The 23,392-nt window shown below is 48.4% G+C and overlaps 1 protein-coding gene across 7 annotated transcripts in view; it reads left to right on the top strand.

The window, feature by feature from the left end:
* The window catches only part of Srrm1 (serine and arginine repetitive matrix 1), a 32,272-nt gene extending 26,617 nt beyond the window's left edge, over nucleotides 1-5,655 (top strand). For all 7 annotated transcript variants that reach the window (XM_059255173.1, XM_059255175.1, XM_059255178.1 and 4 more), the window contains 4 exons: nucleotides 836-1,297; nucleotides 2,078-2,273; nucleotides 3,401-3,610; nucleotides 4,595-5,655. In XM_059255173.1, coding sequence (XP_059111156.1) covers nucleotides 836-1,297; nucleotides 2,078-2,273; nucleotides 3,401-3,610; nucleotides 4,595-4,699 — 973 coding nt within the window. In that variant the 3' untranslated portion in view covers nucleotides 4,700-5,655. The remainder of the gene's footprint in view (nucleotides 1-835; nucleotides 1,298-2,077; nucleotides 2,274-3,400; nucleotides 3,611-4,594) is intronic.
* The last annotated feature ends 17,737 nt before the right edge of the window (nucleotides 5,656-23,392 follow it).

Here is a 23,392-nt window from a genome sequence, read left to right as displayed (position 1 = left end):
CCGTGAACTTGCACTAAAAAGTGGTCCTTTGAAGAAGACTGGAGTCTGTGTTGGGAGCTTAGTCAGTGAACTAGGATGCTAGGTCAGAGGAGCCAGCACATCATCACGTAAACTATGTCTTTAGTTTGGCGTGTGCGTATTTTGTCTGAGTGTGTGTATGTGCATTGTGTGTACCTTGTGCCTGTGAAAGCCAGAAAATGGCAGTGGATCCCTTTGAATTTGTGTTAGGAACCTTGGTGAGCTGCTGGGCGGGTTCTGGGCACCAGCAGCTGAGCCACATCTCCAGCCCCTGCCACATAGAACTCAGTAAAGCAGACTTTCTCAATTGGCCGTTGTTGACTATTATCATCTGGTAACAGCTGATGCTCACAGTACCACAAAGCAGTGTGAGGTTCTCTTACCATGAAACGGTGAATTGATTCCATATATATAGTCTATGAGCTGGTGAATTTAAATTGTTTCTGAAAATTGCAAATTTCTCCATTCAACACAACATGGTACCCTCTTGACAAGTATAGTGGTGGGCATCTTACTTTGAAGTATATCCCTTGGCTTTTATAAGTGGTTACTTTGTGTTTCTTTAATTTTCATAGTTCTGGGTTGGCTAGCAGGGTGGCTGAGTGAGTGAAAGTACTTGGCCACACTGGTGTACTGACCCAAGTTTGATCCCAGATTCCTTATAAAGGTGGATGGAGAGAATTGATTGCTCTGACCTCAGCATGCCACTCACTTGCACTTATGCAGAATGTGTGGGCATGAACACACCCAAATAGTAATAAATGGGTTTTGATTTCTGGATTCTGTTGGTTTCAACTTAATGGTGTGTTTTTTCTAGGACTCCTTCTCCTCCCCCACGCCGCCGCTCACCTTCTCCAAGAAGATACTCTCCTCCCATCCAGAGGAGATACTCTCCTTCCCCGCCTCCAAAGAGGAGAACCGCCTCGCCCCCACCCCAGCCCAAGCGAAGGGCATCACCATCTCCACCACCAAAGCGTCGGGTCTCCCACTCTCCACCTCCCAAACAGAGAAGCCCCCCAGTCACCAAGAGACGTTCGCCCTCTTTATCTTCAAAGCATAGGAAAGGGGCTTCCCCAGGCCGCTCCACCCGAGAGGCCCGATCACCACAACCAAACAAACGGCATTCGCCCTCACCACGTCCTCGAGCTCCTCAGACCTCAAGTCCTCCCCCTGTTCGAAGAGGAACATCAGCATCACCCCAAGGAAGGCAGTCCCCATCTCCAAGTACTAGGCCTATTAGGAGAGTCTCCAGGACTCCGGAGCCTAAGAAGATTAAAAAGTAAAAATATTTAATGCTTTTTTGTTAGGAGTATATAGTTCTGTAACATGTAGAATCCTTTCCCTGTTGAGCACTTACAAAAATAAGAAAGCTGGGCAGTGGTGGTATACATCTTTAATCCCAGCAGAGGCAGGCAGATCTCTGTGAGCTCAAGGCCAGCTTGGTCTACAGAGTGAGTTCCAGGACAGCCAAGACTACACAGAGATACCGTCTCAAAAACCAAAGTAATAATACAATCAGACTTTAGATATTGTTCATGTTTTTCCACTTTGAACCTAGCTCCTTGTAGCATAAATGCTAGAGGGCTTTACTTGGTTCTTAACATCAGGTATTTTAGAGATATGCTTCTGAGTCTGAGATGAAACAGCCTCTTTCCTTTTACTATTTATTGTCAGTGGGTGTTTTGCCTGTATGTGTCTGTACACTGCTGGTGGGCAGTGTCACAGAGGCCAGAAGCAGGTGTCAGATCCCTGAAAAGGGAGTTGCAGTTCATTGTGAGCCATGTGGGTGCTAGGAAATGAACCCTGGTTCTCTGGAAGAACAGCCAGTGCTCATAACCACTGAGCCGTCTCTCCAGACCCTGAAAAGCATATAATACTGATACAGAGGCTTCAGGAAGCTAAGAAACTATCACTACTGTCCTGTGGGATGCATCATCAGTATAACGTAGAGAGTTGCGGGCAGGAGTGACCCCGTGAAAGACTTGGGTGACATAAAAGCAAGTATGAGCCTCTGTCCTCAATGCTATGTTGTTTTGTTTTGTCTTCCCTCTCTGTCTAGGGCTGCCTCACCAAGCCCTCAGTCTGTAAGAAGGGTTTCCTCTTCCCGATCTGTCTCTGGATCTCCTGAGCCAGCAGCTAAAAAGCCTCCAGCACCTCCATCTCCTGTCCAGTCTCAGTCACCCTCCACAAACTGGTCGCCCGCAGTACCAGTCAAAAAGGCTAAAAGCCCAACACCAAGCCCGTCCCCTGCCAGGGTGTGTATGTGCCTTGTTTTGGGCATCTTTATAATTAATCGAATGGGGATAATAGTGGATGCTTATAGTTCCAGCACTTGATGGACACAGCAGGATCAGGAGTTGAAGGCCAGCCTGTGGTACACAGTGAGACCTTTCTCAAAAACAATTAAGTTAGAAGTTAGTTGAATTCATACATAAATTTAGTGTAAAGACAGTCTTTTGTTGTATGCTGATTCGGTTAAATAATCTTTGATTCTATGGCATGAAAGTGATTTTTGTTCAATAGAAACCATACTTTGAATTTAGATTTTGATCTCTTTTCTAGGTTAGTGGGTAGCAAAAAGTACTGTTATTTACTGATATTCAATGAATTGCATGAGCCATTCAACATTCTTACAGTCAGCTTTGTGTTAGATGACTGCCTAGCTGTAGGTCGTGTGCATGCTGAAGGCAGTTTGACTAAGCTGTGGTGTTCAGCAATGTAAAGATAGATTTGATTTAGATGGGGTATAACTTAGAGGGCTTATGAAGATGCAGCCCTGTTGTAAATGGAACATCTGGGCTAATAAGGAAGATGGTTCGGTGGGTACAAGTACCTGCCTCCAAGCCTGAAAACCTGAGTTCAATCCCTAGGACCCATGTGGTAGGAGAGGACCAACTCCTGTACATGGAACATCTCTGCAGCAGAGTAAAGCAGACCACTCCCACTTTAAAATAGGTGTAGTTCAGAATTTGTCCTGGCATTTTTTGGACTCAGCCGGCACCACATACTGAAATCCTGCTATGTGTTAGCCAAGCATTGTCAGAGGTTTCTAAAATTGCCCCTCATTTAATGCTCGGGTCAGGAGCTGGAAGGCAACTCATGGTTGGCCCATGACTCCAGCTGTTGGCACCCCATTCACATCCTGAAGTTGGAAACATGGCTTAAGAGTTAGTAGGGAAACTGTACCAGTGAGTCAGTGTCGAGGCTCGTTCGTGCTGGTTCGTGGGCAGGCCAGCTGTGTGCGCTTCACCTCCTGAGAATGCCTTCGTTGGGGGCAATTGTCTTTGCACTTCTGTGAAGCATGTATTTAAGAGTCCCTCGAGGACATAAAACAGGATTGTAATCAGATTGATTACCTCACTGTGTCTTTCTGGGTTTCTAGAATTCTGATCAAGAAGGAGGTGGGAAGAAGAAGAAAAAGAAGAAGGACAAGAAACACAAAAAGGATAAGAAACACAAGAAGCACAAAAAACACAAGAAGGAGAAGGCTGTGGCCACACCCTCTGCAGCTCCTGCGGCCCCTGCAGCTGTTTCTGCTGCCACCACCACATCAGCACAGGAGGAGCCTGCGGCAGCACCCGAGCCCAGGAAGGTATTCACTGGCCTGTCCTCTGTTCCTCATGTGCTAAGGTGTCCTGTTGACCCACCAGGACCAAGGAGAGGAGGACAAATGGCTTCCCAAAAGCTTCATGATGGAATGCTTTGAATTTTTTAAAACTCCTTTCAAGCAGTGCTGGGGACAAGAGCCACAGGGCTTTTTGTTGTGTGTTAGGCATGGGTGCTACCACTGAACCACACCCCAGACACTCACTAAATGCAACCCAAAAATTCACATAATGGAAAAAAGTGGGGGGCCTCCCAAGTAACTGATAATGGTGGGTTGTGTGTGTGTGCTCACCTATCAGTGTGCATGTAAAAGCCGTTAGTATCTTCTTTCCTTCCTTCCTTTCTTCCTTCCTTCCTTCCTTCCTTCCTTCCTTCCTTCCTTCCTTCCTTCCTTCCTTCCTTCCTTCCTTCCTTCCTATGTTTGTTGCACTTTACCTGGGTCAGGACAATTTGCAGGGCTAATTCTAGCCTTCCACCATCTGGAGTCCTTAGGATTGAAGTCATCAGGGCTGGTGGCAAGCTCCAAGCTGTCTAGCCTGGAGTTCACTATTTCAGATAGACTGGACCACACCTAGACCACCTCCTCAGCACTTGGGGTTGCCAGTACACTGCTACCTGTTCTTATACTTGCATAGCAAGCATAGGGATGTAACTCAGTTTGTGGGGGGCTTGCTTAACATGCTCAAGGCCCTGGATGTGACTCTCCTAGTGCCAGATAAACTGGGTGTGGTAGTATGGTGCTTGTAATCCCAGCACTTAGGAGGTTGATCAGAAGCTCAGGGTCATTCTTAGCTCCTTAACAAGTTGTAAACAAGCCCAGGGACAAAGAGACTGTCTCAGAAGGCATGATTTCAGGTGGGTGGGTCTCGTGTGGGCAGTCTGTGTTGTTGCCGCAGTTGGTTCTGGTCTGGACTCGGCCTGTCCCGCTGTGTCTCAGACTTACCCTCTGTCCCGTGTGCTTTGTCTCCAGGAGACTGAAAGTGAAGCTGAGGACAACCTTGATGACCTAGAAAGGCACCTGAGGGAGAAGGCCCTGCGGTCCATGCGGAAGGCTCAAGTGTCCCCACAGTCCTAGGTGGACATGTTTGTTACGTTGTAAATTTGATTTGGTTTGTACTCAATTCAATTTCAAAATTGCTAAAATGTGTTTGAGCTTTAGACTATAACATTTGTTGTAATAATTGCTAGGTTGAAGTTCACCATGTTTTAAAAAAAGGGGCATGGATTTACATTACAAAGGCATCCACGGTGTATTAGTGACATTCTTCCATTGACAATTTAGAGTGAAATATTTTAAGCCAAAAAAAAAAAAAAACAACTTTTTTTTTAAGGGCGTTTAAATATTGTTGACATTCTTGTGGTTCCTTTAAATGCCCTTGCCTCTCCCCAGAGTTAGTTTGGTTTTTTTCCCTCACCCCCACCTTTTTTTCTTCTTCTTCTTCTTCTTTCTCTTAAATTTGAGCACCCATGTAAATTATGCTTTCAGCCTTGGATAGGTTTGTAAGCTTGCCCAGAGTGAGACCACTGTTGAAGGACAAAGGTCTGAGTGAGTGAGTTAATGCCGCCAACACTCCTGTTCTGTGGAGTCTCTGCTGACACCTCGGGGCTCCAGCTCTGGAGAGCAGGGCGGCACTGCTCACGGATGCCCAAGAGTCTGTCTGTGCATGACAGGCTCATAACGTTGATTTAGAACTCTGGGATATTGTCCTCTTTGGGTTGGTTTGTTTTCCTTCTCCCCCTCCGTTTTTTGTTTTTTTTCCCCCTCTCTCTTTTGTAAAGGCAGTTTATCTGACCCAGCAAGGACCCTTCAGTTAGATAAATTTGTTTTATGAAACTTTGTGGCTCCCATCCATATTTTTTCCTTACTCTTCGAATTGGTACACACAACTGAAGAGCTCTTGCATTGGCAGGCTGGGAGGGCCTGGACTTGGACATAGTGTCTTGGTTTCACTTGTTTTATTTTATTTTATTTTTTAACTAAAGCTATATAAAGCTTGTGGATTAAACAGAATAAATTTCTAAATTTAAGAACGTTGCCACTCACTTTTATTCACTTTCCTGGGTACTACGAAACAACTCTAACTTCTTGTTAGAGCTGGTGTTCAGGGACAATAAAATGAAACAGGACTTTCCCTTTTTATTTTAATAATTAACTGCAAAGAGTGCTAGGAGGGGAAAGTATGGGGAGTTCTCTGAACATGAAAAGCAGGTGAGGCAAATTCACCAGCAAAAGCAGAATCTAGTTGAAGTAGAGAGCACAGTATCATTGCACTCGTGTGGAGGGAGCCTGGCACACCCCAGAAGGGAACTTGGAGCAGCCTGTGTATGTGAAGGTGAGAACCTGGGCACCAGGAGTCTGAGCTGAGTATTTGGACCCATGAGTAAATTTGATAATAATTTCTGACAGTTGAAACAGAAACACAAAATACACACATCTTATTTCAAGATAACTTAAGGGTTTTTGTTATTTTTGGCTTTTATCCAAAAGACACAAACAGTTAAGACCTCGGTAGTGATGGGCTGGTTCTACATAGGGAATGGGGGTCAGGGGTTAACGAGGAAGAAGGTACTAAAGGAAGATCCGCCCTGCAGGACTCCATACCCCGGAAGAGTGGAATCTCACAAATGCAGAACTAACTGCCCAGGTTCTCCTGTGTGTTAACGTGGAAAAGAAACTTGGATGACACGGGAGAAGCCGTGTTCAACTGCTGAAGGTTGACTCCCAGTGTGAACAAGCAGTGAACGCCAGTGGAGGATTTCTGACGACTCCTGCAGCTCATGAGTTTTCGATCTCCCCTTTAGCTGCTCTTAGCGGTGACTCCGTATTACCCAACTGAAACCAGACAAACAGCAGTCTTCGGCTACACAGTGAGGTCAGGTTGTTTAGAGGCTAGCCCAGGCTACATGACACTCTTGTCTCAAAGATGGAGCTGGGTGTGTTAGCACACAGCTATGATCCCAGCACTGGGGAAATGGCAGGAGGGTTGTCTTTCTGAGCCTTGTCTCTAGTTTCCTTTGAAATGGGTCTTGCTGTTGCGTTCTTGAACTTTCTGTAGCCAGCCAGATGAGTCAGCATTTCAGCAGGCAGCACTAATGGGACTCAATTAAAAAAGTAATAAAGAGCCGGGCGGTGGTGGCGCACGCCTTTAATCCCAGCACTCGGGAGGCAGAGCCAGGCGGATCTCTGTGAGTTCGAGGCTAGCCTGGGCTACCAAGGTGAGTTCCAGGAAAAAATAAAGAAATGAGGTGGGAAGGGGACTAGAGTGGGTATAATAAAGATTTTTTTTTTTTAACACGTACGAGATTGTTAAATTAGAGCATTTTTTGTTCATTTTTAAAGCTTTTTTTTTTTTTTTAAGGAGGGCTGGACATTCGAAGTGTGTTTACCTAACATGCACGACGCCCCGGGTTCACTTCCAGTGCTTGGAAGGTGTGTGCTGAAGAATCAAGTTCAGGTTAACATGAGATCTTGGGGACAAAGGAGAAGTTGGGGTTTAAAGTGATGAGTTCAGGGCTTCAGGAGAGACGGCTCAGCAGTCAGGACACTTGCTGAGGTCCTGAGTTTAATTCCCAGCAACCACATGGTGGCTCACAATTGGGATCTGTGCCCTCCCTCTGGCCTGCAGGTATACATGCAGAGCACTCATACATAAAAAATACAAATAAAATTTAAAAAATGTAAAGTGACCTGTTCATGTGCCAACATGGACAAGGGGTCACATGTAATAGTTTCAGCTGTCAACTTGACACAGTCTTAGCAATCGCCTGGGAAGAGGGAACCTTAGCTGAATAATTGCCTTCATCAAGTTGGCCTGCGACCATGTCTGTGAGCCATATTTTCAGTTACTAATTGTTGGAAGGCTCAGCCCGCTGCAGGCTTGGGCTGTTAAAGCCAGCTGAGGCGGGTGGCGGTGGTGGCGCACGCCTTTAATCCCAGCACTTGGGAGGCAGCACGCCTTTAATCCCAGCAGCAGAGGCAGGTAATTTTTTTTTATTTTCTTAAGTTTGAAAAGTGAAAGCTAGCTGAACAAGCCTGTTAGAAACATTCCTTCAAGGTTTCTTCTCTTAGTTCCTGCTCTGGTTTCTGTAAGACAAAATAAACCATTTTCCTCCCAAGAACTTGTTTTTGGTCTTGTATCACAACACAGAAGTAAGCTAGAGTCCTGTCTTATTTTTAATTATGTGTATGTGTGACCCAAGGAGGCAATAAGAGGGCTATAAGAGGGCATGGAATGGATCCTGTGAAGTTAGACCCAAGGCACTGTAACCTTTCCAGTGTGGGTGCTGGGAACTGAAGTTCTGCAAGAGCGGTATGCTCTTGACTTCTGAGTCCAGTGAAGGTCTCCAGACAGGGTCTCACTGTAGCCCTGGCTGACCTAGAACTCTCTTGTAGGTCAATCTGGACTTGAACTTACAACAGATCCACCTCCTTCTGCCTTTTGAGTGCTGGAAGAATTAAAGGTGTGTGCCCCCATTCCTGATACTTTTCTCCCTTTTTGAGGTATGACCTCATGTATCCCAGGCTGATGGTGAGTTCAGGAGGCTCTTACCTTCATTTGCTGACAGATGTGCCCACTTTTCCTGTGCTGACGGTCTAAGGGCCTCGTGCATGCTGTGAAACACTCAACAGCTAGCTGCATCACTATCTCCACCTCCTATTTTTATGTAGCCCAGGCTGGCCTTGGTCTCCCAACTGCTTAGGATTACAGGAATAGTATACATTTCATTTGCATGATTGCTGGGTGTCAGGATCTGAGGGGGGGAAAATAAATGAACTGAATACCCTACATACAAAAAAATTTTTTTTAAGTACAACATGAGTTTGTTAAACATCAAGGGAAATCTGCTTGAACTATGCAAAGTTAAAAAGTGGAGGTGAGGCTGAGGAGACAGCAGAGCGGGTGATGAGCAAGTGTGAAGACCTGAGTTCAAATCCCCAGCACCCCCGTACAGCTATAAACATGGCAGCATGTGCTGGAAATCCCAGTACTGGGAGATAAGACCAACAGAAATTTCTGGCCAGTGAGGCCAGTCATTTGATGAGCTGTAGGTCCATTATGAGGTCTTGTCTCAAAGAATACAGCTGTGGCAAGAGACTGAGGAAAAGACCCAACATCTGGCCTCTCCATAGGTGTTCCAGGGTACACTTAGACCACACAAAACAGTCCTGCCAACGTGGTTTTTACAGCCATTACAAAACAACTTCCTATGAAATGGTAGCCATGATGGTCACCTCAGGGTTCTGTAAGGATTCAGTGGGCAGGACCTGCCCTGGGTAAGGCTCAGATGCAGGGGTGAGGTCGGCAGCTTTGTGGGATGGGGCAGCACGGAGCCATGGGGCGTAGCTAGTGTCTCAGATTCCTTTGCTGTTAACTGGGCCAAGATAGGTTGGCAAATTTAAAAGGCTGTGCACTGTCATTAAAGGTTTGATAGTGTTTGTCAAATATTAGATACTGGTAACTTCGGGACTTGCCACCCCACACCTAGCAGACCTTGTGGTGCTGTGGATAATAGTAAAATAGTTCAGAGGCAAAATGTGGAAATGGAGGGGTTGGTGGGGGTGGACCTGGGGCGAAGTACAACGTACAAAAGGATGAGAATGTCTCAGTGAGATTTGTAAACTGATGTCATTTACGATGGATTTGCACACAGAAGCAGGAGGATTACCAGCTTGGAAGCAGCCTGGCCTACTTAACAAGAACCTGTATCAAAATATAAAAGTTATCCAGGAGTGGTGGCACATACCTGTAATCCCAGCACTCAGGAGGGAGCAGGTGCATCTCTGAGTTGTAGGTCAGGCCTAGTCTACAGTTCAGGACAGCCAGGGCTACACAGAGACACCCTGTCTTGAACCTCCCCCCCAAAAAATAAAGTTGTGTGGTGTGTGTGTGAAAAAACCAGGCTCATACCTATGATACCAGCACTTAGGAGGCAGAGGCAATAGATCTCTGTGTGTTCAAAGCCAACCCGGGCCGCAAAGCAAGCGCCAGGCCAGAACAGAAAACCTTCAGGTTTCATTGTGTGCAGTGCTGTTCATGAGGCAGTTTTGACTGCTGAGGCAGATTTCCCCAGCCAGTCCAGTACCTGCCTTGCACTCCTCTGCTTCTGTAGGTTGGCACAAGAGGAACTGCAGTTAGAACTCTGAGTTTTACATTGTAATAAATTTCAAGAGCCAGGCGGTAGTGGTGTACGCCTTTAATCCCAGCGCTCAGGAGGCAGAGCCAGGCGGATCTCTGAGTTCAAGGCCAGCCTGGTCTACAGAGCGAGATCCAGGACAGGCACCAAAACAACACAGAAATCCTGTCTCGAAAAACCAAAATAAATAAATAACATAAATTTCAAATGAATCTTTGGTTTATTTTTTGTTTTTTTCCAGACAGGGTTTCTCTGTTTCACCACTGCCCGGCTTCGAATGAATCTTAATCAAAATACATTACAACCAACCCTTTTTTTTTTATTTCGTTTGCCAAGGACAAACTAAGTCTGTTTATGCCTATGTTTATAGTGGAAAAAGCCATGATTCGGGATTTGACAGCCTCTTTGGGACATGCTTTCTGCTTCCCGCCTGCTGTGGAAACATTTTCTTTACAAAAAGTTGAGATGTTAGAAGTAGTCAGTTGGCAAGGGGTCAGGTGAGGGCGTAGGCTAAGACCAATTGGATCACCAGGCAGTTGTGGTGCACGTCTTTAATCCAAGCACTCGGGAGGCAGAGCCAGGTGGATCTCTGTGAGTTCGAGGCCAGCCTGGTCTACAGAGCAAGTTCCAGGACAGCCAGGGCTACACAGAGAAGCCCTGTCTGGAAACCCCCCCCCCAAAAAAAAAAAAGAATTGGATCAACTTCAGCATTAGCTGCATACAGTTGATGTGGAGGACTGGATCCTTCCTGTTGTTCAGTGGCATCATTGCTGGGTGCAGCGGGTCTCGTGGAGCATACTTCCCTGCAGAATGAGAGCAGACTCCAAATAGTGCCTGCGACACTTTTTTGGTGCAAGTTTGGCTTTGGTAAGTACTTTGGAGCCTCTTGGCAAGCAGTAAGCTGCTCATTGCTGCTTGTCATATACTATCTACTTTCTTTACAGTTTAAAACATTATTTGTGTGTGTGTGTGTGTGTGTGTGTGTGTGTGTGTGTTGTTTGTTGTTTTTCTGAGACAGAGTTTTTGCCTTGGCTGTCTTGAACCTCAATTTGTAGACCAGGCTGGCCTTGAACTCACAGAGATCCACCTGCCTCTGCCTCCTGAGTGCTGGGACTAAAGGTGTGCACCAACATGGCCTTTTGAGATTAGCAGGGTTTTTTTTTTATTTTGTTTTTAAGATTTATTTATTTATTATGTATGCAATGTTCTGCCTGCGTGTATCCCTGCAGGCCAGAAGAGGTCATCAGATCTTATTACAGATGGTTGTGAGCTACCATGTGGTTGCTGAGAATTGAACTCAGGACCTCTGGAAGAACAGCCAGTGCTCTTAACCTTTGAGCCATCTCTCCAGCCCCGAGATTGGCAGTTCTAAAGGACAATTTTTAGATTTCTAGTCAGCTCACAAAGAACCCACTTAAGAAGGTTTTCACCTGTCCTGTTTGCTCCGAATGCTAAGTGAGAAACTCCATGCTGAGTTTGCTCAGCAACTGCTCCTGTGGCAAATGATTGCTCTCCCTTGATCGTGGTCAATGTCCAGTGGCCATCTTCTGCTGCGCTCATCTTCAAGGGTCTCCTCTCACCTGGAACCATCACCACCGGTCCCTGTGATGGTAGCAGATCTCGGGCCGAGGGCGTTGTTTCCAGTTGTCTTTAAACTTCATGACCCATTTGGACACAGAAATTACTGGAATTTGCATTTTTGTTTAGTTTAATTTTCATAGTGAAAAACAGAAATTAAACAGCAAGTAATAAGTCCTTAGCATAAAGCACAAGGTGAGACAAGCACCCTGTACCTCAAGGCCATCAGTGAGACTATATTCCAGCCCAGTGGGAGTGGGAGACCAGCCTGATCTATATAGCAAGTTCCAGGCCAGCCGAAGCAATATGAGTGAGATCCTGTCTCAAAAAAAATATTCCATTATTAAATGGCAAATTTCAACAAAGCAAAACCCAAAATTCCTTTGGCACCATCTGACAGGTGCAGATGCTTTTCAAACGTTTCCTGGTCTCAGCTGTTCTCTCAGATTCGTCCACTGGGTGGCGCCTAGCCCCTGCTTGATCACAGGGGGAGCTACCACCCTATGGGAGTTGGTCCTAAGCCTCCTGCACTCCATTAGCTTTCCTTTTTAGTATTATTTTCGGCAGGGTCTTCTGTAGCGTAGCCCAGGCTGACCTTGAGCTTGCTGTGCAGCCAAGAATGACCTTGAACTCAATCCCTGCCTCTTAAGTGATGAGATTGCACCCACCCACATGGGTACACACACGCACACACACACACACACACACACACACACACACACACACACACACACACACGGCTCTTCTCCGTTTCCCTGCACCCTCACCCCCTGTCTTTGCCCAGGAAGCAGGAAGCCCTCCACTGCTCAGAAGGTCTCCGTGGGCTTCCAGGTGAACTGGCTCTTGAACTCTTGCCGCCTCGGCCCAGCCTGAGCTCCTAGAATTTGTCGCTGTCCTCGACTCTCCCAGTCCTCTTCAGTCCATACCTCCATGCTGGGGGAACTCATTACGTCTTGAGGCATTCACTGAGCGGATTTGGGTTCTGTCTATCAAATCCAGAGCCCACCTCTCCCTCTAAGCCCTGGTTCCTGCCACATTGGGTGGCAGGAAGCATCCTGTCTCAGGGGGTTCTACCATCTCTACCACACATGGCTGTCACATGCTTGCTGACATCTGCCTCATCTCACTCACAGCCATATATTTGACTCTGGGAGAATCGTGAAATTGAGAGATGGCAGCCTAGGTTCAGCGCTGGCTCTGGGGGCTTACATCCGGCAAGGCACGTCTTTCCTAAGTCACAGGATTGGACTCTGCGGACAACAGAACCTGTGATTTGCAGAGAGGCCCCGGGGAGGGCTGTGTGGAGAGAGGAGCGCCTCTGACTTCTGCAGGGGCTGCTGGTGGGTTCCACACCCTTCCCAGGATGGTGTGCTGAGGACAGACAGCCGGAGGGTGAAGTCAGCAGAGAGAGGGACACAGGGCCTAGAGTCTGGGGTGCTAATGGCTATTTGTGGGTGTGTGAGAAATCTCCCTGCCTGGGCAGATTCAGGCTGCCAGCTCTTCGGAGGTCACCGAGGCCAGGGACAGTCTCACAGGCTGCCTATAGCATCCTCAGTTTTTTTGTTGCTGTTTTTGTCTTGTTTATTTTATTTAGGTTTTTTGTTTTGTTTTGAAACAGGATCTCACTGTATAGCCTTGGATAGCCTGAAGCTCTGTAGACCAGGCTGGCCTTGAAATTGTAGAGACCTGCCTGCCTTGGCCCCTAAAGTTTTGTGTGTGTGTGTGTGTGTGTGAGAGAGAGAGAGAGAGAGAGAGAGAGAGAGAGAGAGAGAGAGAGAGAGAGAGAGAGGGAGGGAGAGAGGGAGGAGTGTTTTGCTTGAATGAGTATGTATTTGTACCTCCGGTGTCCATTGCCCTCAGAGGCCGTTGGATCACCTGGGACAGGAGTTGTATGTAGATGGCTGCATGTGGGTGTTGGGGAATAAACCCCAGTCCTCTGGGAGAGCAGTCATTGCTATCAACCACTGAGCCATCAATCACACCAACCCCTAGTTTTTGGTTTTTTTTAAAGATTTATTTATTTTTTATGAATACAGAAGAGGACACCAGATCTCATTACAGATGATTGTGAGCTACCATGTGGGTGCTAGGAATTGAACTCGGGACCTCTGGAAGAGCAGTCGGTGCTCTTAACCTCTGAGCCTTCTCTCCAGCCCTAATTTTTGGTTTTTTAGAGACATGGTTTCACTATGTAATCTTGGATAGCCAGGAACTCAGCTTGTAAACCGGGCTGTCCTTTAGCTCTCAGATGTCTTGCATGCCTCTGCCTCCCAAGAGCTGGATTATTTAAGGCATGTGCCACCATGCCTGGCAGGTGTTGTTGTTGTTGTGTGCATTTACACAAGTGTAGCTGTGTAAATGTGCATTTATGTGTGCCACAGTGCACACATGGAGGTCAGAGACCAACTTTACTCAGTCAATTCTTTCCCCCTTTAGGTGAGATCTGTGGGCTGAACTCAGGTGGTAAGGTTTCCATGGCAACTGTTCACTTGCTGCTTATCTTTTTGTTTTGGGTTTGTTTTATTTTGTTTTTGGAGACAGGGTCTCATTATGTAGCCCTGACTATCCCGGAACTTGCCGTATAGACCAGGCTGGTCTCCAAAGACCATTCTGCCTCTGCCTCCTGAGTGCTGGGATTAAAGGTGTGTGCCACCATGCTGGGCCCGTTTGTCTTTTTGAGGCAGGGTCTGATTATAGCTCAGGTTAGCCTCCAGTGCTTGGGAATCATCAGCTTCAGTCTTCCTGTGTGTCGGGATTATAAACATGTGCTACCGTGACTGGCAGATGTGAGCTGCCTCCCAGCCCCCAAGAAAAGATTTTTTAAATCTTTTGTTTTCATGTGCATTATTTTTACATGCATTTATTAGACATTATATGTCTGTGAATGTGTCAGATCCCCTGGAACTAGAGCGATAGACAGTTCTGAATTCCCATGTGGGCGCTGGAAATTGAACCCAGGTCCTCTGGAAGAGCAGGCAGTGCTCTTAACCGCTGAACCATCTCTCCAGCCCCCAAGAAAAGATTTTTTTTTGTTTTTGTTTTTGTTTTTGGAGACAGGGTTTCTCTGTGTAGCTTTGTGCCTTTCCTGGAACTCACTCTGTAGCCCAGGCTGGCCTCGAACTCAGAGATCTGCCTGCCTCTGCCTCCCGAGTGCTGGGATTAAAGGCGCCCGGCTAAGAAAAGATTTTAATGTAGATCTAACCACAGAGTTGAGAGAGAAGAGAGAGAGGGAGATAGAGAGAGGTGTTGGGAAAGTGATAGAACACACCAAGAGTGCCATGAGGGCTTCCAGTGGCTGAGTATACATGATCTGGAGCGGCTTATGAAGGCTTAGACGTTTGGTAAGAGCCTTAAAGATGACAGGGCGGGTTTTGAAGTACTCTGAGAAGGATGATGATTTAGGTGTTATCATAGGTCACAGGGTTGGACAAGGAAGTTAAGACATGTTTTCATTGTACCCTGAGTTTATGGTGTCGAGATTCCTAGAATATTTCAGGTTTGCATCTGGAAAGGCAGTCAGGCCATAGATGCTTAGGCATTACACAGAGTTCATTGCCATTTTAACAGCTTTTTTGAATGTGCATGGGTTTTTCCCCTGCATGTCTGTCTATGTACCATGTGCATGCTTCAAGAGTGTTGGATCTCCTGGAACTGGAATTACAGGCAGTTGTGAGCTGCCATGTGGGTGTTGGGAATTGAACCTGGGTCTTGTGGAAGAACAGCCAGTGCTCTTTACTGCTGGCTGAACCATCTCTCCAGCCCCACGTTTTCACATTCTACTTTTAACTATCTCTACATAAAAGGAACATCATGTATACACAAGCAGCCTTCATAGCAAATGGTAATTGTTATGGAATCTTGACTTCAATGTAAAGTAAGAGGTGTCTTTCCCTCCTGTGGTCCTTTTCTTTGTGTGTCTATCCTGCCTCAAAATGAAGTGACTGCAGCCAGGCAGTGGTGGCACACACCTTTAATCCCAGCACTTGGGAGGCTGAGGCAGACGGATCTCTGTGATTTCGAGGTCAGCCTGTTCTAAAGATCGAGATCTAGGACAGGCACCAAAACTACACAGAGAAACTCTGTCTAGAAAAACCAGTGTTGTATGACATTTTGTTTGTATTCTGACAAATAAAGCTTGCTTGGAGATCAGAGGGCAGAGCTAGCCACTAGTTAACCATAGAGGCCAGGCAGTGGTGGCACACACCTTTAATCACAGCACTTGGGAGAAAGAGGCAGGAAGATCAGGAGTTCAAGGCCACCCTGGGCTACATGAGATTGAACCAGTCTAAAAGAGAAACAGAGCCCTGTGGTGGTGGTGGTGGTGGTGCACATCTTTAACCCCAGCACTTGGGAGGCTCATGCCTTTAATCCCAGCACTAGGGAGGTAGACACAGATTCCCCACCTTCCAACACACACACCCATTTGGTCTGAGGATTCCTAGAGGTAAGAATTCTCTGGTGGCTGCTGCTCTGCTTCTCTGATCTCTCAGCTTTCACCCTAATATTTGACTCTGGGTTTTTATTTAATAAAATAATTAATTAATTAGGATCGCGCATCAACCAAAAATCATAAAGAAAAAAAAAAAGACGATACACACAATTCAAGTTTGGAGATTGGAGGTGGTCTAGATCAATGGTAGTGGCTTAGGGTTTCTGATGGGTTCATAGTAAAATGCTATTAAGGTGTTTAGGGTTAGTCTCAAGGCCTGGCTGGGGCTGGGGACCCATTCTAAGATGGCCCACTCACACAGCTACTTTCAAGAAGCTCAGTTTCCTCACAAGCAGGCTCTCACATCTTGACTACATTAATTGAAATAGAAAGACCCATTTTCATTGTGGGAAGGATCTGGGCCCTGTAAATGGAGAGAGAGGCAGCTGAGCTCCAGCATGCCCACATGAACTCACTGTTCTCTGCTCTTGATGGGGGATGTGATGTGACCAGATGCTTCAAGTTCCAGCCACCCTGAACTCCCGATGGCTGTAGCTGGAACTTGCAGGGCCTCACTCTGTGTCTTACTCACTTTTCTATTGCTGTGATAAACACTATGACCAAGGCAAGTGTTTAATTGGGTTTATAGCTTCAGAGGGTTCGAGTCCATGATGGCAGAGCAGAGGCATGGGGAGCTCACAACTTGATCCACAAGTAGGAGACAGAGAGAGATACTGGGGATGGCACAAGTCTTTTGAAACCTCAAAGCCCACCTCTAGTGACACACCTCCTTTACCAAGGCCACACCTCCCTATCCTTCTCAAACAGTTCCACCAAGGACCAAGAATTCAAACATAGGAGCCTATGCGGGAGGTGTTCTCATTTAAACCACACCTATACCTGTCAAGTGCAGTTGTGGGAGCTGGACCCAGGCTCCTAGAGACAGACTCTTTTATCCTACAAGGCACAGTCTCCTGATCCATGGCCACCACTATCCATGGCTTTGTGAAATTCACACTGCTCTGTGGACTCAGAACCCACAACATTTGGCCTTCCTTATGGATTTCCTCAGGCATGAATTTCTCATCCTGGGTACATCCCTTAAACACCCATCTGTCTGGTCTTTCAGGGGAGAAGGTGGAGGAACTATGTGTTGAGGTGGGGAGAGCTCAGGATCAGCTTGCACCGGCCCTTGCTGGTGAGCTTGAGCAAGCCCCTGCTTGTCTCCGGGCCTCTGTGTCTCTCTTATGAAAGTATAGGTTGTATTGATGTGTCCGAGGATGCTGTAGGCTCTTCATGGGTCACTTCTGTCTAGAGGAGATGTGACATTTTAGGAACAGCCTCCACAGAAGCACACTGGGTCTTAGGATTCTCCCAGAAGCCAGCGAGGGTACAGGGCCTGGTGCTGTGGGAAGCAGGCTAGGCAGGACCTGGGTGCTGCGGGCTACACAAGGACTCACTGTCAGGACCTGTGACTGTGTCCCTTACTGTGACAAAATGCAGGAAGGACTCAAAGGAAGAGAGCGTGATGTGGGCTACACAACCTCACGGAGAAGACATGGCTGCTGATGCAGCTCGGCCGGAGGCGGCAGGAGCTCCTGGTGTAGCTGCTGGGTTGCTGTTCCCGGGGATATGTGAACAGAGGCGGGGCCACTGACGTGTTAAATGCAGAGTTCCAGCTGGACGTGGTGTTGAATGCCTTGAACCCCAGCACTCGGGAGGCAGAGGCACGTGGATTTCTAAGTCTGAGGTCAGCCTGGGCTACAGAGTGAGTTCCAGGTCAGCCAGGGCTCCACAGAGAAACCCTGTCTCGAAAAACCAAGAAGTAGGCCATGTAGACTTCCTTCTAGGAGTACTGTGAAGTGTGACTTACAAGGCATGGGTGACTCAGAAAGAGCTGTGTCACCCAAAAGTCCCACATCCCTGAGGGATGACCTCACAAGAGCTGCATGGTGGAGCTCTGCCTTCAGCTTCTCTTCCTTCTCCTATGAATCCCCAGGTTGGGGACTGGTGAACCCTCCTCCTCACCAATGAAGAGCAGAGGCCCAGAATCCTCGCCACCTCTCTCTCTCTCTCTCTCTCTCTCTCTCTCTCTCTCTCTCTCTCTCTCTCTCTCTCTCTCTCTTTCTCTCTCTGTATCTGTGTGTGTGTCTGTGTGTATCTGTGTGTGTCTGTGTATGTGTATGTGTGTGTTGATTTCATTGCTATGACTATGGGGCAATGGGGGGTGGTCTACTGGTCACCATAGCAACCTCTGCTCCATTACAGAGGAAGGTTGTAACATACCTGAAAGAAACAGGTGCCAAGGGCAGCAGCTTGTCGGTGTCCTGGAGGATCAGGGAGTGGAGAAGGAACAAGACAAATGGCCAGGCTATGGCCTTCAACAGCCTGCTCCTAGTGACCTATGTGTACCAAGCAAGTCGGACACCCCAAAGGTCCACAACTTCCCATAGGCTGGAGACCAAGTGTCCACACGCGAGCCTGTGGGGACATGTCACCTTCAAGCCATGACAGCGACTCAACAGGGGCTGTGATTTGCACAGTGTGTTCTGCTCACAGTACCCCGGGCACTTAACAGATGACAAGCTCTTCTCAGTCACAAGTCAACCCCAGAGAGTGGCTGCTATAATTATCTCCCCTTACGAAAAGCGGCTGGACAGAGGGGAAGGAGTGATTCCAGCAAAAGCAAGCAGGGGAGAGGGAGGCGGGTCCATCTTCCACACAGCAAAGCCAGTCTGCTTCCCTGTTTCCTGTCTCATACACACACACACACACACACACACACACACACACACACACACACACCCTTCAGGCGTTATCAGGAGCCGGAGGGCGGAACAAGGCTGAAGAGGCTGAAGATGTGGGTTTGGGAACCAACTCAGCTACTTCCAAGGCCAGGGTAAACCATCTCTCTGGGTCCCAGTTTCCTCCTCTGTAGAATGGAAGGGATGCTTTGCACATAACTGAAAACTAGAGACAGATATTTTCAGCGGGGGCCATGGAGATGGGCGCGCCTTGCAGTCTGTGCAGCCTGAGCCACGGGCTGCTTAAACCCAGAGCAAGATACAGGACGGGAAGTGGGCAGGCTGGTGAGGATAGCCAAGAGTCTCAGAGCCATTGTCCCACCCTTCTCATATGTGAAGGCCCCAGAGTAGGAAAGGCAGGGTAGGAGAGCCAAACCAAACCAAAACAAAACTACAAGTCTTTATCTAGAACTTTCCTTTCACACCAGAGCCTTCCAGGGAAACAGAAACTTCTGGACTGTCATTGCTGAGTTCCAAACATTCCAAAGGGCTCAGCAGGAAGTCTGTCATCGCCTGACCCAACACTGGCATCAGTCAGACAGAGGCCTGGCTGGGAAAGCCCCTCCCTCCCACTGGCAGCCTCTGCCTTGGTCCTGCCCTGCACCAGAGTCTGCCCTCCCTCAGCCGCAGTAGTGAGGACAGAGGCCCAGCCCTCCAGAGGGCCAGCTCTATGAGCCACTGGGACCGGGAGCCTTTAGCCCGAGAGCCCCTGGGGGGCTGTGACGGCGGCTGCTCCCCTGTGCTCCCGCTCAGTTCAGGTTAGAACTGGGTACCACTGGTGTGCTCCCCAGCTATCTCCAGTGCCAGTCATGAAGAGCCCTGACCACTTGGGGAAGGACCCCTAAGGGGCTCTCGCCAGCCCCAAGCAAGGCAAACACGCCTCTGGCAGGTCTTTCTCCCCCATTCCCTCTGACTTGCTAAAAACCGTTAGATGACATTCCTAAAGCTGGCCTTCAAGGTCCGTACCCTTATTTGGCCACTTCCTCCCCGAGACTGACCACCAAGGTCCAGCTATCAAAGTATTGAAGTCCAGCAATCAAAGGCCCCCTTTGTCCAGGTGGTGATGGCTCACGCTTTTAATCTCAGCATTTGGAAGGCAGGGGCAGGTGGATCTCTGAGTTCGAGGCCAGCCTGATCTACAAAGTGAGTTTCAGGACAGCCAGGACTCCACAGAGAAATGCTGTCTCAAAACTAAACAAAACAAAAGCCCTTTTTGGCTCACCTAATTAACATGCCCAATTAAAATTATACACCTCATCACCCCATCCTAACACAGGATTTCTCTGTTATCTTTATGAACTGCCATTTTCCTAGGGGCCATGTCTGTCCCCTCTCTATTCAGAGGCAGATCTTTGTCCCCCAGGACAAATACCTCTCCCCCTCTTCCTTCCCTTTGTCCTCTGTCTCCTGTTTGTCCCTTGTCCCTGCCTTCTGTCCCTCTGGGGCAAATAAATCTCTGTGCTGAGAACTTGGTCTTGGGGTGTCTAAAGCCGACTCGGAGGTTCCCTACAACCCCCCTTCTGCGCAGGCCCTGCTTCACTCAGGCCAAGTGGCTGGGGGCAAATGAGCCAAAGGCTCCTCCAGGATTCCTCAACCTGGTCGGTGGAGGTCAGGGACATGACAGGCCTTAGTAAGAGGGTCAGGGAGGGGGCGAGGGCATGGGCTGCTCGCCCAGCCTCACCCTGCCTCGCAGGGCTGCCGGTATTCACCTTTCATTTGGGGAATTTACACAGGTGTCTTTTTTTTCTTGTTTTTGAATTGTTAGGGCTTGAACCCAGGGCCTCGCACGTGTTAGGCAGGTGCCCTACAAGTGAGCTACAGTTTTCACGGACTTTTTGCTTTGTTGTATTTCCACAGCTTTACTGCAGTAAAATTGATATATGATAAGTTGCCACATATTTCACATGCCTAGTTGGAGGTAGTTTATTTACGTATGTGTTTCAGACGTATGGGTGTTTTGCCTGCATGTATGTATGTGCATCATGTGTGTGCAGTGCACTCAAAGGTCAGAAGAAGGTACCCAATCCCCTGGAATTGGAGTTACAGTTGTGAGCTACCACGTGGGTGTGGACACAGGCCTGGGGAAAGGAACACAGCTGTCTGATGACACGGGCCTAGGCCATGACTCAGACGTTGGGGCTGACTGCCTCCGACGCAGGTTCAGGTCCATCACAGGCCTGCGGAGATCGGCCTGTGATAGGCCTGGGGAGAGCCGGCCCTGGCTTTAGGCTCAGCTTGGTTTTGTTTTTGTCTGAACAAGGTTCAGTAGGCCAAGCTGACCTCCAGCCTACGCTGGTCTTGTCTTGTCTTCCCAAAGGCTCCAGGGCTGCACACACTGAGCCCCCGATGCTCTCGATGGATGGGTAGGTGTTATTGATATTTTCTCTGGGTTCTCCTTGGACACAGCAGGCAAGCTGGGCAGGCACCATGGTGTGAAGGAGGCAGGGCATCAGGAAGTGAGTCAGCCACACTGGGACACCTGACTAGGAAGTAGACAATGGGAGGCCAGCATCCTGTCTCCATCTGTGTATACCTATTTACTTACTATTTATCTGTTTGGTTTTGTTTTAAACAGGGTCTCTCTACATAGCCCTGGCTGTCCTGGATCTCGCTCTGTAGACCAGGCTGGCCTCTAACTCACAGAGATCTGCCTGGCTCTGCCTCCCGAGTGCTGGGATTAAAGGCGTGCACCACTGCCCGGACAGGCCTCAGATTCTTAATCTAGAGGTTCCAAAGGGCCTTCCAGACTCAAGCTGGCTCCCTCTCCACAAGTTCCACACACACAGCTTCCTCTCTCCCTTTCATTCCCACAAAGGCTCCAGTGGCTTTATGGGCCAGAGGTCAACCAAGGTCCCCAGAGGCCAACAGGGAGCCCTTTCTCCCTTCTCATTCTGAGTATCATCCCCACTACTGGGCAGAGGGGTGGGGACTAGAAGGAAGGGAAAAGAGAGAGAAAGAATACCTTCCAGAAACTTCCCATCAGGTTTTCCCTTACTTCAGAATTAACCAAGACCGCTTAAGTCAATTTGGGTCAGGAAATGCTTTAGCGGGACAGGTCACTCAGACTCTGCCTCCTGAGGCAAAGTGCTTCAGAGGTCTGAGGGACAGAAGGCAAAAGGCACCTGGGTTCCGCTCCAAGGAAGAAGAGGTCAGCCTTGGGATGCGTTCGCTTGAGGTTTTCCATCTGGCGAGAGGCCGAGTGAGCTCTAAGGCGTGCAATCTGTTTGCTGGGTCTGCTGCCTTTCAGACATCTTTATTATCCTCCCACCACGGAAGGCGAAGCAGAGACTCCCCAGGAGTCTATAATAACAGCATCGCTCACTCCAAAGCAGAATGCTTAGCGTACCAGCCATTTCTCCTCCCTTACCTAGAGGGGTGTGACTCTCACCCCCCCTTTTTTTTTTACATAATAAATAAAAAATGATTTATTTAAAAAAAAGAAAGAAAGAAAGCTGAAAAAAAATAAACACAGACATCTGCAAAGACAAAACTGCCTTTGCATGTGAGCGGAGGCAGGGGTGTTGCTGTAATAGCTGGAGCTGACAGAGGACCCCCTAATTGCAAGTCTTAGCAAGCATCAGGTCTCCTGAGATTCTGTCGGGTTTTTCTCTTCTGGCCAAAAGCCCTTGGAAGCCATGGCCAGCTCTCACCCCCATTTTACAGCGGGCAAATAAGAACCTTGCCTGGGGTGGGGCAGATGGAAAGTACTGGTATCTGAACTCTCCTTGGTATACCAGGATCCCGGAGTGTCTAGAGTCAAGCTGGACGCTCACATGGTGAGTCAAGGGTCAGAGGAGACAGCCCTGAGCCAAGCAGGGAGCCTGAGCAATAACCAAGGCAGGACGCAAGCCCGCTGAGAGGCCCCTTGGAATGGGGCTGAGGCCGGGCCAGCTGGTAGGCCAGGCCAGCTTGCAACCTGAGCCCATCACCACCCAACAGCTCAGCCTCTCCGGTTCCAGGTCTCCTTCCCAGCCCCCTTCGGGGAGCCTGAGGTACAGATGCCCGCTTGATAGGCAACAAGTGCTCACAAGCCAGTTCAGTACAGCACACATACTTCCACTCAGAGGCACCTCCGGAAGCCAAGGGCAAAACGTCTCAGTTTGGAGACAGGGAAGCCGAGGCCAGTTATGCATAAAGGATACTGCTCTTGCCGTTTTACTCATCCCGGCAATGGAATGAGGGATGACAAGGGTTACTGCCCAGCTGACACTCAGGAAACAACATCAGAACGGCTGGGTGAGTGAGAGCCGCTTTCCTGAGTCCATAGCACACGGTAAAGCAGGTAAAGGCTCAGGTGACAGCCGGCTGTCAGGACACAGCTCGTCCCAAGCCCCCAGTGGCAACAGGGAAACCAGTCACTAAGAACAGTGGCTTCGCTCTCACAAGCCTAAGTCGCTCATGGGCACATAACCGGAATCCATCTCCGCACCTACACGCGAATGCGCTTACAAAGACCAAAACTATGGGGCCAGCTCAGGCACAGGCTGAGAAGTTACTGGCAGGATCCTTGTGTAACCCAAAGGGAACTCAGAAAACTAGACAGAATGCTCACTGTGCTCCCACCACTGGAGAGGTGGAGGCAGGAGAATGTCTTATCTACAGGGTGAATTAGAGGTTTGCTTAGAATGCTTGAGACCATATGAAGAAGAAGAGGAAGAAGGAGGAGGAGAAGGAGAAGGAGAAGAGGAGGGGGCGGGGGAGGAGGAGGAGAAAGAGGAGGAGGAAGGGAAGAGGAGGAGGAGGAAATAGAGGAAGAGAGAGGCTGAGACGGAGAGGAAATAATGAAAGGAAGAAGGAAGGGACAGAGAGGGAGAGTTTAGCT

This window comes from Peromyscus eremicus, chromosome 2, assembly GCF_949786415.1.
Source record: "Peromyscus eremicus chromosome 2, PerEre_H2_v1, whole genome shotgun sequence".
NCBI classification, from domain to species: Eukaryota; Metazoa; Chordata; class Mammalia; order Rodentia; family Cricetidae; genus Peromyscus; species Peromyscus eremicus.
This window is presented reverse-complemented; position numbering and strand designations above follow the sequence as displayed.